General features: G+C 41.2%; 1 protein-coding gene and 1 long non-coding RNA gene across 3 annotated transcripts; both read left to right on the forward strand.

Annotated features, from left to right (window-relative positions):
• Positions 1-244: 244 nt before the first annotated feature.
• LOC310771260 lies at positions 245-2,318 on the forward strand. Its single transcript, XR_014552401.1, has 5 exons — positions 245-288; positions 399-540; positions 717-1,358; positions 1,449-1,523; positions 2,238-2,318. It is a non-coding gene; the product is annotated as an uncharacterized lncRNA (long non-coding RNA).
• Positions 2,319-2,365: 47 nt separating this feature from the next.
• Positions 2,366-8,988, forward strand: LOC310771258 (PWWP domain-containing DNA repair factor 3B-like). Of its 2 annotated transcripts, none has more exons than XR_014552400.1 (14): positions 2,366-2,509; positions 2,588-2,710; positions 2,798-2,845; positions 2,947-3,030; positions 3,119-3,196; positions 4,422-4,482; positions 4,567-4,617; positions 4,704-4,748; positions 4,868-4,932; positions 5,536-5,740; positions 6,643-6,828; positions 7,137-7,225; positions 7,765-7,870; positions 7,974-7,994. XR_014552400.1 is itself a non-coding variant. In XM_083663907.1 (14 exons), exons 7-14 carry the CDS (start codon positions 4,609-4,611, stop codon positions 8,104-8,106), a joined length of 795 nt encoding a protein of 264 aa, XP_083520033.1. In that variant the 5' UTR covers positions 2,366-2,509; positions 2,588-2,710; positions 2,798-2,845; positions 2,947-3,030; positions 3,119-3,196; positions 4,422-4,482; positions 4,567-4,608; the 3' UTR covers positions 8,107-8,988. The 2 variants fall into 2 exon arrangements, 1 of the variants encoding a protein (XP_083520033.1); XM_083663907.1 differs by having other exon boundaries at positions 7,808-7,870; positions 7,974-8,988.
• The last annotated feature ends 3,579 nt before the right edge of the window (positions 8,989-12,567 follow it).

Consider the following 12,567-nt stretch of genomic DNA (forward strand, 5'->3'; position numbering starts at 1 on the left):
ATATCTGCAGACACCCAGTATAATGATGAACATTTATCAATGGGTTCAGTTTGAATGCTGTATTCTCTTGTTAATGCTATATTTTCTGTTTTAGGTGCAAGAGACAACCCTTTCAGAGTTACACCCACATACCAATTTTGGGCTCCGTGGATAGGGAGAAACACACGTGACTCAAACTTGGTGCTTAACACTGAATTTGAAAAGATGAAACCCTCTAAAGCTAAGCAGGAGGCTGCGGAACTTCCAGTAACTGAAGATCATCTTAGAGAAGAGCTTTTTAAGCAGAAGGTCTGTGTGCTCTTAAATGTCTATAGAGCATACATTATCTTTTGAAATTCAAGATTGTAATCCATTTATTTAACTAAAACATTTTTAATTTTGTTTCTGTTCACATGTAGGTTCCAGTTATACGAAAGCTGTGCAGAGAGTGTGGGCTTGACTCTACAGGATCACGGAGTGACCTCTTAGTGAGGTTGTCGACTGAGATGAAGTCGAGACAAACCTATGACAAAATCTTTCAGAAGATTTGGGCCGCCTCAGGTGTGTTTTGATTTCAGCAGTTCTTGTTTGACCAACGCATATATCGTCTCTTAAATTTGAGTAAAAGGTTTGCTCTTATCTAGACTCTTTGACTGGTCAACTCAAATCTTTCAGTTTGTGAAGCCGAGTGTTGGAGTGCGGTTTTCTGGCTCTTACTTTACTGGTTACTCTTACAGGTGGATGGGCAGTGATCATGTGCCCCTGTGGGATTGTATACAGCGTCAAATGTAATCTTCGAGCTGAGAGCCCACGGGATTTCGCTGACATGCTGTTGTCCTGGAAACACATGCCGAATGTGGTTATTTATGATTTTGCACGAGGTCTTGCAACACACACCAATCTTCGAGAACCAGAGAAGTTGCCTTTCAGGCCATTTGAAGGGCGCTTAATGGAGCCAACAGAAGAAAACATCGCATTGGCAGAACATGGATCAGTAAAAGTGTCTTTGCCGTGGTTGGACACCAGAGCACCTTCGCACAATAACTGTGGACATCCAGTGACTGGTTCCTCTGAACATTATGTCCTATATGACCGGTTCCACGAAAAAAACACAAAGGACAGGAGAGATGTCCTACGAAGGTTGAATCTGGTTCCTCAACTGTCTGGAAAGGTCAACAGCCAAGTAGCAGAACAGTTTTTTGCAAAAATGAAAAAAAATAACTACTTCATGAATATGGCTTTGGCTTCTACTCATACATTCCTTATGAGGAATCTCATCCATCAACACAATATTGCCCTCAATAAGAAAAGAGCTGAAACAATTAGAAAAACTTTCGGTAAAAATTTGAAGATCAACAGTTTTAGTCAAGCTGTATTAGGTAACTATGAATGCAGTTGCATCACGAAGCCATCAATTTCTTTTAACTGGCATACTTTGGAGTTGTCATTTTTGTGTTTTGTGTTTTCAGAGGGACCAGACCCCCCCTTGCCCCCAGTAAGAGCTGCCATGGTCCTCCCAGCGGCAACTCCTGCACACGTAACAGGTGATCTGTAGACTATTAATTTGAGGTCATTTTCATGTTTAATTATGAACCTGTTATGTGTCTTTATTTAAGTTGATCACTATCAATTCTAGTGGAAAAGCTGTTGGCTATGTATAGGTTTTGATGATGTTTTGAGGTATGATTGTGTCATAAGAGTCTGTCTCAGGGGATTCGTTATTGTTACAACAGAAAACTGCAATGTATAGAGTGTGCCTGGAGAGGTAACAAACATGTTTGTTGAGCTGGAAACTAAATTAGCTTAATTCTATGAATGGACTATGAACACGGCTCGACACTAACAACAACTATGTAAACACGTCAATGCCGGTGTTAATATTTAATGGATTGAAATAATTTGCTGCTTAAAAAGCAACACTTAGAATTTATGTTAGATTTTCTTTTGCTATTGGCTGAACAGTTTTACTGGCTGATGTCAATTCCAAGTTTCGTCACAAGCCAATAAACATCTTGCACAGTGCAGCATTCAAATATCGCCGCTTTTGTCAGACCCGACTTGATGCTTCTGTGATGCCCTGCGTCGCTTCCATTTCCAGTGAGTCTGCGCCTTTAGCTTTAAACATGTTAGCTTTAAACATGCTGCGCCGTTAGCTTTAGACATGCACTAACATGTATTCATCCATTGTGTTGGCTTTAAACATGCACTAACATGTAGTCATCCATTGTGTTTTTCAACTTATGTTTCCGTGGAGGCAGTGTGTCAGACAGAAGCCTTCACTGTGCCCCGGGCAGACCGCACGGCCCCCCAGACAGCAGCCTTCACTGTGCCCCGGGCAGACCGCACCGCCCCCCAGACAGCAGCCTTCACTGTGCCCCGGGCAGACCGCACCGCCCCCCAGACAGCAGCCTTCACTGTGCCCCGGGCAGACCGCACCGCCCCCCAGACAGCAGCCTTCACTGTGCCCCCTAGAAAGGCAGTGACAATGAAGCCATGGGAAGATGAATGGAGTCCTATCCAGGACCAACTGGTAAGCAAATTAGTCAAAATATTAATTCTGTCATAGCACACCACACACTATAACCAGACTAATAGCTGTTATTTGCAGCTCGATTATGTGCTGGACAAGGGACGGCCTGGCGCAGAATACATTGTGAAAGAAGGATCAACATGTCTCACACGGGAAGAGTTTTGGAGCCTGGGGTTGCGAAACGGCAATATGGATTCTGCAGTGAGTATTGGGAAGTTGATCCGCTGTGGTAGAAGAGTGCTTTTACTGTTAGATGCCCAACTGATGAGTTTTGATTGTTTCTTGCAGATTGGGAATGTCTGCATGAAATTGATTCATGAAGCTGCTCTGCAACATGTAAGTAACATATAAAAGGCTAACAGTACAGCTGTTACTGTATTCTCATGTATTTTTGTCTACTTTCAAAGTTCTGAGTTCAAAGTCCTTTTTTTCTATAGGGCAAGGACATTTATATCGAGGACATGTTTGTGGTTCCTACATGGAAGAGAATCTCACGCAAGAACTTATTTCCCAACTTTCCAGTGAGTGTATATACACTAAAATAACAAAATGTTTGCAGTCCATTTTTTTGGGATAATATGCATAATAAAAATAAATCATTAATCTTAGGAGGATGTCGACATGAAACACTTGCTAGTGTTTCCGTCATGGACCAACGTCAACGGACCTGGCCACTACGTTCTCTGTGTAAGGCTGTTCATAGATGCTAGCTCTTGTCCATATATGCTAGCTGTTGTCCATAGATACTAACTGTTGTCATAATTAAGTAGTTTGCTTCATGTATAGTACAACCATGTGAACTCCTGCTCTATGCTCTGGCCTAATCACTTTTAACCTCCTCTGCACCCTGTTGTCATAATTAAGTAGTTTGCTTCATGTATAGTACAACCATGTGAACTCCTGCTCTATGCCCTGGCCTAATCACTTTTAACCTCCTCTGCACCCTGTTGTCATAATTAAGTAGTTTGCTTCATGTATAGTACAACCATGTGAACTCCTGCTCTATGCCCTGGCCTAATCACTTTACCTCTTCTGCACCTCTTTACCCATTACTACATTATAGATCATGAGGCCACTCCTGAGAGAGATTCTCTTTTTAGACTCGCAGTACTGGCTGCACGAGTCCGGGTTTGGTGATGCGGAGTACAGAGACATTTTTAGGTTGACAGATGAGACACACTGTTCTGTTTGCCACGTTCATATAGCTAATTACATTTTGGCTACGTTCCTATAGCCTGTAATGGTATGTTTTGGCTACGTTCCTATAGCCTTTACTTGCATGGTTTGACTCATGGTTTGACTTAGGGGCACAGTGGCGTACTGGTAAGCGCTATCGCCTCACAGCTAGAAGGTCCTGGGTTAGATTCCCGCCGGGACACTGTGGGCGCTGAGGATGTTTCCACCCCAATGTCGTCAGAGACGCCGACTGCTCCTAGCCTGCCCCCGGAGGAAGGGCAGGCCTGGATAAATGCAGAGACTATGTTTCACCGGCCACTGGCAGCGTGGGTGTGGCTGGCCGCATGCTTGTGTTGGGTGCATGCTTGCATGGTTTGGGCTGCTATGTTCATATTGCCTCTACTTGCATGCTTTGGCTATGTTCATATTGCCTCTAATTGCATCGTTTGGCAACCTCCCATTTGCCTTATGTGGTTGTCACATCTATCAGTTTGAACTTTTTATTTACTCTTAATTTGTGACTGTCTGATTTTAGATTTCAGTGGGATAATTTGAATCTTTTTTTAAACACCTATTCATGCCGGTGCTCCAAGTCACCCCCACACAGAATAACCCAATCTGTAAATTAAATGTTGACGCATAGATGTGGCAGCCACTGTAGATTTATGTGCACCAGTACTGAAGAATTGTAACAGTTAATAATCCCAAAATATCCTTTGATTTATTCTTTCTATAGGTATCTTGCTCAGCAAATTGATCCCCGGCGCTGGACTGAGAAGACTGGCCATGATATTGGGGTGAATACTAAATGTGCCACTGTAAAAGTAGTATTACTATTGCCCATACTCTGCGTTACATATTTCTTTCTTGCTTTCTTTCAGGACTTGCCACGCCAGACCAGTGGAAATGACTGCGGGATTTTCATGCTCATGGTAAAGTCAGTTATTTTTCTTAAATATACACGGGCTTCTGTCAACATTGTAAATAAAATGCTTTTTTCACATCTCCTCTGTTCCAGTACGCCCTTTCCATTGCCACAAGCACTGGTTTTGAATTCCACGAGGTTAGTTCGTAAAATAATTTACACCAAAGCAGAAATTGCCTTCCTAAGTTGCAACCCACTATTGACAAAGAATGCATTATGAACTAAAGACTGCTTGTGAATTGTCAAATTTCTTTAAGATGGACATGCCTCTGATCCGGAAGTGGTGGTGCCTTCTACTCATGGAGCATTTCGAAATAGAAGGGTATGACGGCCTAAACTATGTGTGTGTAACAGGGTTCCCACGGTCATGGAAAACCTAGAAAAGTAAAAAAAAAAAAAATCCAATTTGTGGAAAAGTCAGTATTACAAAAATCTTTGAACGCTTAGCAAAAGTCAAGGGATGTTGTTTGGTGTAATGAAATAGTTATAGTAATCTCAATGAAATCTTCCGTGGACCTTCCACATATTTTCTGTAGCTGTTGAGGTAAATCCAGTATAAAGAGGTATGTGTAATATGTAGTAATACATTATATTATGAATCCTGTATCGTAGCGTATGTGTATACACACATCCTTTAAGTAGTTGTCACATTAAGATGAAATCCATGTTTACAAGTGAGTCCTAGCTAAGACGGTCAGATAGCAGCATCAAAACACATGACATCAAGTCACAACAACACTGTATATTTTAGAAATACTTTATTAGATCACTTTTAGATGACTACATTATGTTAACCATCTACAGACTATCAGTAGACCATCAGTAACTAACAGATGTAAGATTCTGGATGCCGTTCTGTTGACAGTCACTGCCTTAGCTTTTTCCTGTGCAACACTTAAAAATTAATCTTGTTATTGTTTGAAAGGCATGGTCAGAGGTTTGCCTTCTGGACTGATGAGGCCAGATGCTTGCTTCAAGGCACACTTCTGCCAGTCTACAGAGTTCAGAGACAGCAAGGCATCACAGACGAAGTCCCAGACCACCTGCAGGTTGACATTGACCGCACTGCAGATGAAAAAACACTGGTGGACTTCATTCTGCAGTCACAGGGAGCGGAGCAGCATTTGGTGGTATGTTGAGAATCTTCTCACTTTTCTCATCATTACAGACTAACTCACAGAAAAGATTTGTTCGGAATATCATCAAAAGATGTATCATTTAGCAATGCTTATTGCAATTTATGTACCGGTATCTATCTTGCATGGATGGAATCCAATTGACATGTAATGTCCGTTCAATGACTCACAACTACCACACAATAAATACACTTACACAAATCCTATTCCTACTAAATAGGGCTGTCCCGAGTAGTCGACGTCATCGATTACATAAACGTGCATCAATTATGTAAAAAAAAAAATCCATGGTGGCCATTAGTAGTAGTTTTCAAACATGTGAAAGTGAAATGATTGATGGAGGAAAAAAAATATTGTTTGCAATCCGATCTCCCTCCCCCGATTCTGATCGAGTCGCAAATCACGTGATCGGCCCCGATTTCCGATCACGTGATCGGATCGGAACATCACTAGTAACATCGAGTGATTTGTGATCTTGCGACGTAATCCAGCTTGCTTGCAAGGTCAATGTCTCCCTAGATCTAGATTTAATAACCACACCAAGACAATTTCCTAGTGTGTGCAAACATACCTTGGGTCCTTGGCTAATAAAGTAATTCTGATTCACCTTTTTCGATGACTTTTCATCTCTGCACTTAAATTAATGTAATTTAAATAATTTCAATTACTTTCCTTGCCCCACACGAATGAAAACATTTATTTGCCAGTGATTATTTTAACTGCATATTACTCCAGATTAAACATGAATCTTTTTGAATTTGAGGTTCAGTATTTTCCTAAAAAAATAATCGTTAGATTAATCGAAAAAATAATCGTTAGATTAATCGATAAGAAAATAATCGTCTGGGACAGCCCTACTACTAAATAATTTTTACTGTACCTTGGTTTTCCCATAGGGTGTACTCAGCGGAAAGGTCTTGCGGAGCTTCGATCAGAAGTCCGTTTCCACGGTGCCAGTCTACCTTTACAGTGACAAACAACTGGACAACCTTTGCTCCCATCTGAGAGTCATACTCCGTCGAACCACACATCTGGAGTACATGGATGAAATGCCTTTCATACTTGATGTTCTGCTTCCAGAGGTACGCCTAACCATTGTGCATGTTCTGCTCCTGCACTTTCAAAGCGTATGGACAGTTTTCATGGAATTGTGATGCTAGGCAACCGTTTTAACCTAGCTTATTTCCTGTCAGTTATTGTACCAGCAAACACTGCAACAGGAAGTAAGCCGGGGGCAATTTAGAATGTTTATGTTGTCGAAATAGTCTATATATCCAGCATGCCAACCATGGCGCTACTTGTGAACAGACCTGTGTACTAGCTTGCTTTTCTGTATTGGTTTATTTTTAAATTACGGTAACCATTTAAATTAACTGTTTTCTTTTGGTAGGCCATCATATACGGCCTGGCTGAGCTGCAGAATGTGTCCTTGCTGGAGGCTGGGGAGCTGTTCCTTCGTGGTCAGGATATTCATCACAGGTAAGAGTAGAGAATGTATTTATTTTTCCTGTTTCTTTTACACAAATCGCAAAAAGTCGATCTACTATTTACTTGCTTGTATTAGTTAATAATACCTTTAAGGGATAGTTCACATTTTTAAGGTGTAGCCCTATTTGCTACTAAGCAATGACGATGTTGATTGGAAAGGCTCTTCCTCATAGTAGCTCTGGAAGGTTGGGCAAGAACCCATGCAAGGTCAATGAGGTCACGCTCCCATATGTACAAGCTGAGGCTTTCTCAAATGTAATTCACAGTGCACACAAAGTAAATTTGAGTGAGCTTCAGTCAGCTTGTAGTACATACGGGAGTGTGACCCCATTGACCTATTTTTTTTTTTTGTCAAACTTTCCAGAGCTACTGAGGAACAGGATTGTTTAGGCTGAGAAAGAATTCAATCAACATCATCATTCGGCAGTACAAAATAGGGCTTGACTTTGAGAAATGTGGACTATCCTTGTAGTTAAGAATAGTCAAGTTAATTAATATACCTTTTTTGGTGTTACCCACATTTCTCTTAGCCCAGCAGTGACTGTCTGTGATTATGTCCGTTTACTATTTCAGTGAGGTGGAGGAATTTGACCGAAAGATTGCCAAGGACTCCAAAGAAGGGAGACTATTCAATTGGTAGGTAGTTACATCACATTCTGGCGGTTGAATATTGAAGGGTCAGGAGATGTCAATAGCATGTTACTTACAGTTTGTTTTCTTGTCTTTCTCTCTCTCTCAGGGGCATTGACACCTTTACAGAGAGACAGAGGAATTTGCTCCTGCACAGGATGGCTGACAGACAACCACCAATGACTGCAGTCCAGGGCCGTGCAGAGACGCCAGATTGCCCCCTCCAACTCTCCACTCTATAATGTGTCTGTGTTACATGGACCAGCGGTGCTCAGAAGGGTTGATATATAGATCAAATTATCACAGAGAGATTAAATAAATCTGTTCTCCTACACTTTATGGGCATTTCTGTCAGCGAGATGATGAAGCTCAGTAATCCTTTGTCAAACATGTGGGGTTTATTCTGCAGAGATGGGTGACCAGCGTGGATTGGAAAAAAATAAAACTGGGGCCATCTATTGATTTTTATCCTCATTCTGTCAAAGTCATTGAAATGACTAATTGAAGTTCTTTAATGGATCCGTTGAAATATGGTCAGTCAAATGAGAGGGTCCACAGATGCTGGCGGGGAGAGATAGCCCCTATTGTCGTCCACGTGTAGATGTATGGTTTATGGATGAGCAGTTCACAAAAGCAAATTAAACACATTTGATTTGACCAAATGCTGATTCAGCCTCATACACAAATGATTGCACTTCCATGATTAAGCATTTTCCATTCTGTACACAAACGAAAAACAGTAACAATTGTGTTTTTTATGTTTATAGAAACAGCTTATTTACCGCCTCCCCTTTTTTTTTTTTTTTACAGTTTCTTTGCAATGTCTCTGCTTCCCTTCGTCATTCAAATATTTCCATATGGCCAAGCTCAGTAGGGTATAGGACTAGAAGATTTGGTCAAATTGTTCAAAGACTAATTGGAGTTTGAAGTGTTCATCAGACATTTATTTCATGGAGGATCCGATGCCTGTAATCGTCAGGTTGTTTAAACTTTTCAGCAGAACAGTCGGTTAATTTTAATTTGTTCATCACTTAAGCGCTCTTTTTTGTTTCACTTTTTCAATGGTTGCAAATGTAAATGTCTTTCTTCACTTACCTGCCTGCTTAAATTAAGTTCAAATAAAAGTGCAGAGAATGAATGCATTGACCCTACGCGTCTGGTTTGATTCACAGTAACACAACAGTGATCATGTCCTCAATTGGGGTTTCATTTGCACCATGTGGACTTTGATTTAGCATTTGAATGTTAGGTGGATAATGTCCTCATTCATTCAGGGCACATTACATGTTCCACATCTGCCACAACTCCCTTTCCCTCATCTATCCTCTACATGTGAGGAGTGTTTTCATCTGGATTCTTTGCACAGGCTCCGTGTCCTCTGGCAGTAAGTACCGGTAGCTCATTGTTGTGGAGATAATGGTCTCTCGGGGGAGCCATAGCCAGTCAAGAGTGGATTACTTCAGTGAGATGCATTTTTACTTTGTCTATCAGTTGTGATGGGGGATAAGAAACACTGTTCTTTTGAGACAACCTCAATCAAATGTGGGATGCAGGGTAGGAAATTAGCGGGGGCTCGGGGGGCAAACTGCCCCTAAAAAAATCATAGAATTGCCCTCGGAATTGAGGTGATGGGGGCTTTTAAATGAACTTTTAGAAATAAAACCTGCTTGGATAAGAGTCATTGATTGGTCTGTCATACTACATAGGTACCATGGTACTACTAAGGTATTTCGTGTGTGTGTGTGTGTGTGTGTCTCTCTGTGGAGATATTGTTCAATTGCTCCAGATAGATTGTCCTCTTTTCTATAGTGGATGTGTCAGCAGAAAGGTAGAACACATAATGCAGTGGACTGTCTCACTTTGGTGTGTGTGTGTAAAATGCATCGGCAGTTGAGGGCTCTTGGTTGCTGTGTATTCAGCTCCAATCCTCGACTACAGTGATTAAACTTTCAGAGTGGAAAATTGGGGAAAACAAGAGGTTTTTATGTGTATAACTATGTTTATACCTAGAGGCACTGTCTTGTCCCACCGGTCACTATAGTTGCCAAGCATAAAATACACTTTTTCACCCACTTTTCCCTGAAATTACAAAGAATAATGATTGATTATTTCAAATGGCTACTAATGACACAAGATTTGGATATTTTCATGTCTGGGAAAATTTTTGGATTAAATGGGTTAACCTCCTGCCTAACAATTGCCACGAATGTGATTCTCTGCTAAATCTATTTCTATACATTGCTTCTATATCTGTTTGCTGCTATTGTTTCTGAATGCAACAAATAGGTCAAGCAAAAAATAAAATATATAAACTACCACACACTTTACCCATGTTTTTATTAAAAGTTATGAAAACAGGCGATTGAACACCGACAGATTGAGTCTAGGCTGTCTAGGCCTTAGACAGTCAAAAAGATACATCTCAACTCATTCCCCATCTACGAAAAGAAGTACACTTCAGGATAATTAATCTAATATATCCACTCCAACAAGGGGATTATTCCTGAGAATAATTTTAATATTGATTGTAATTCTTGCCATTTTTGTAATACAGAGATAGAGACAACAGATAATTTATGTTTTTCACTGGATTAGCTACTAGCTTTTGGTCTAATTTGAATTTATGGATTAAATATAGCATTGATGCACTACCACCATTTATACTTGAAACTGTCAAATTTTGAATATTCATTGAAGGTAAAAAAAAATAATTTTTAATGAACAATGTAATTATTTTGACCAAATATTTTATACAGAAATGTAAATACTGTATAGCAAAACTCTACTCTGTCTACAACCTTTAAAAAGGATTTAGAAACATTTTCCAAATCCATAAAATATACATATGAAAAACAAAATGTGTTGGGTGAGTTGAAAACGAGCCTAACTACGCTCAGTGTGGAAGATAGAAAGCATAATTGTTCTTGTAATTCTTTAAATCAAGAGAAAAATAACGAGTATTTTATTTTGTGTGGAAGATAGAAAGCAACGAGTATTTTATTTTGAAGGGTGATGTGTATACCAGACCGTGTCAAGAGGCGTAGCCAGACCGTGTCAAGAGTGTCAAGAGGCGTAGCCAGCTGGCTCTGCGGGCTCTGCGGCGCTGCAATTATATGATGTTGCAAAAAGTTGATTATCTCGGGAACCGTTTGTCCGATTGGCTTCAAACTCGGGGAGTGCGCTTAGGGGGGGGCTACTGTAGTGCAGCATAGCGCCACTTAGTGGCAACCACTCTTTTTTTTTTTTTTTTTTTTTTTTCCAACACAAAAAGTTTTTTATCTCAGGAACCGTTTGTCCGATTGACTTCAAACTTGGGGAGTGCACTTACGGGGACCTTCTGGAGTGCGGCATAGTGCCATTTAGTGGCAAAAACAAAAACTTATTTTTGGGGGATTTTTTTTTTGCAAACACAAAAAGTTGATTTTCTCAGCAACCGTTGGTCCGATTGGCTTGAAACTTGGAAATTGGAAAATCCATAAGGCACGCTTCACGAATTTGCGTGTCATCCTTGCGCCTAAGGGAAGTGATTCCTCTCTGATGCCTCTCTGCTAGAGGTCCACCTTGTTCCACGTCAAATCTCCCTTCCTCCCGCCTCTGTCCTCTCCCCATTGGCTCCAACGTGGAACATATCGAAACATGCCTACTTCTATTGTAGTCTGGGCACCTTCCACCCCGCTTTTTGTCATGGGGGCGTAAACCCCGGACCCAGAATTAACACCGGATGGCAATGCGCCTAACAACGTCTTTGTTGCCGTTAGCTTGAAGCGGTGATGTTACCTAAACTAGAGTCTGATCAAAACAAAGCTAGCGTTACATAAAACAAAACGTTTATGCAATATGGCATCTCCGCCACCACCGCCTGACACACCGGTCAAAACGGTGAAAGAGGATTCTGATACTTGGGTCAAATTGTCAAGTTAACGTGAAAGTTGACGAGCTAGAAACGCTGCCATCCGGTCTAGGGCGGGCTCTAGGCGGGAACCAGTAGGGTGACAAAATCAATTGTGGGCGGGAGCCAGGCTCTTTCTCGCCGAGAAGAGCCTGGTGACGCGAGGTTACTTCTATTGGCTGTGTTCCACGTTGTCCCTTCCTCTCATTGGTCCTGTGCTGCTCCCCTCCAGTCGCCCCACCCACCCTCAACAAAGAAACTCAGTCTTTCAGAGCAGCCATTTTTCTGCCGTCGAAAATCACACAGTCAGTCACAGTTGGATTGGATTATTTCGCCAGAACAGAGAATTTCTCCGCGCTAAGAGGTAAGAGCTTGATTTTATATCTAATTATGCGATAAAAGCGAGTCTTGTTGAGAGGAAAAACGTAACGTAACGTTATTTGCAGGGCGAAACTCTGTTTGCCAAACTCCATTCTAATACATGCCGTTTTCGCCGAGCCTCAAAAGGGCGAGGACAGCCCGGGGTTTATGTTGTAATAGTTATTGTATGTGAATTAAATGTATGCCGAATTGATTGGTGTTGCCGTGCAATCCATTTAATATGCTTAAAATAACCCAACTATGCCGCTGCTGCGTTAAGGCCGCCGCTTTGCTGTGTGGAGAATTTAACGTTAACCGACTGTATCTGGCCTGTGTACAGCATTGCATTGCAGAAAGTAAAATTGATAACACTCGTTGCTGCCTGTGCAGCTTTGAAAGTGACGTGTCATGTTGACATGCATAGCTTACTCTCAAACCTAGGCAAATTGGCATA

This window comes from Poromitra crassiceps (genome assembly GCF_964638095.1).
Source record: "Poromitra crassiceps genome assembly, contig: HAP1_SCAFFOLD_478, whole genome shotgun sequence".
In the NCBI taxonomy this organism is placed as follows: Eukaryota; Metazoa; Chordata; class Actinopteri; order Beryciformes; family Melamphaidae; genus Poromitra; species Poromitra crassiceps.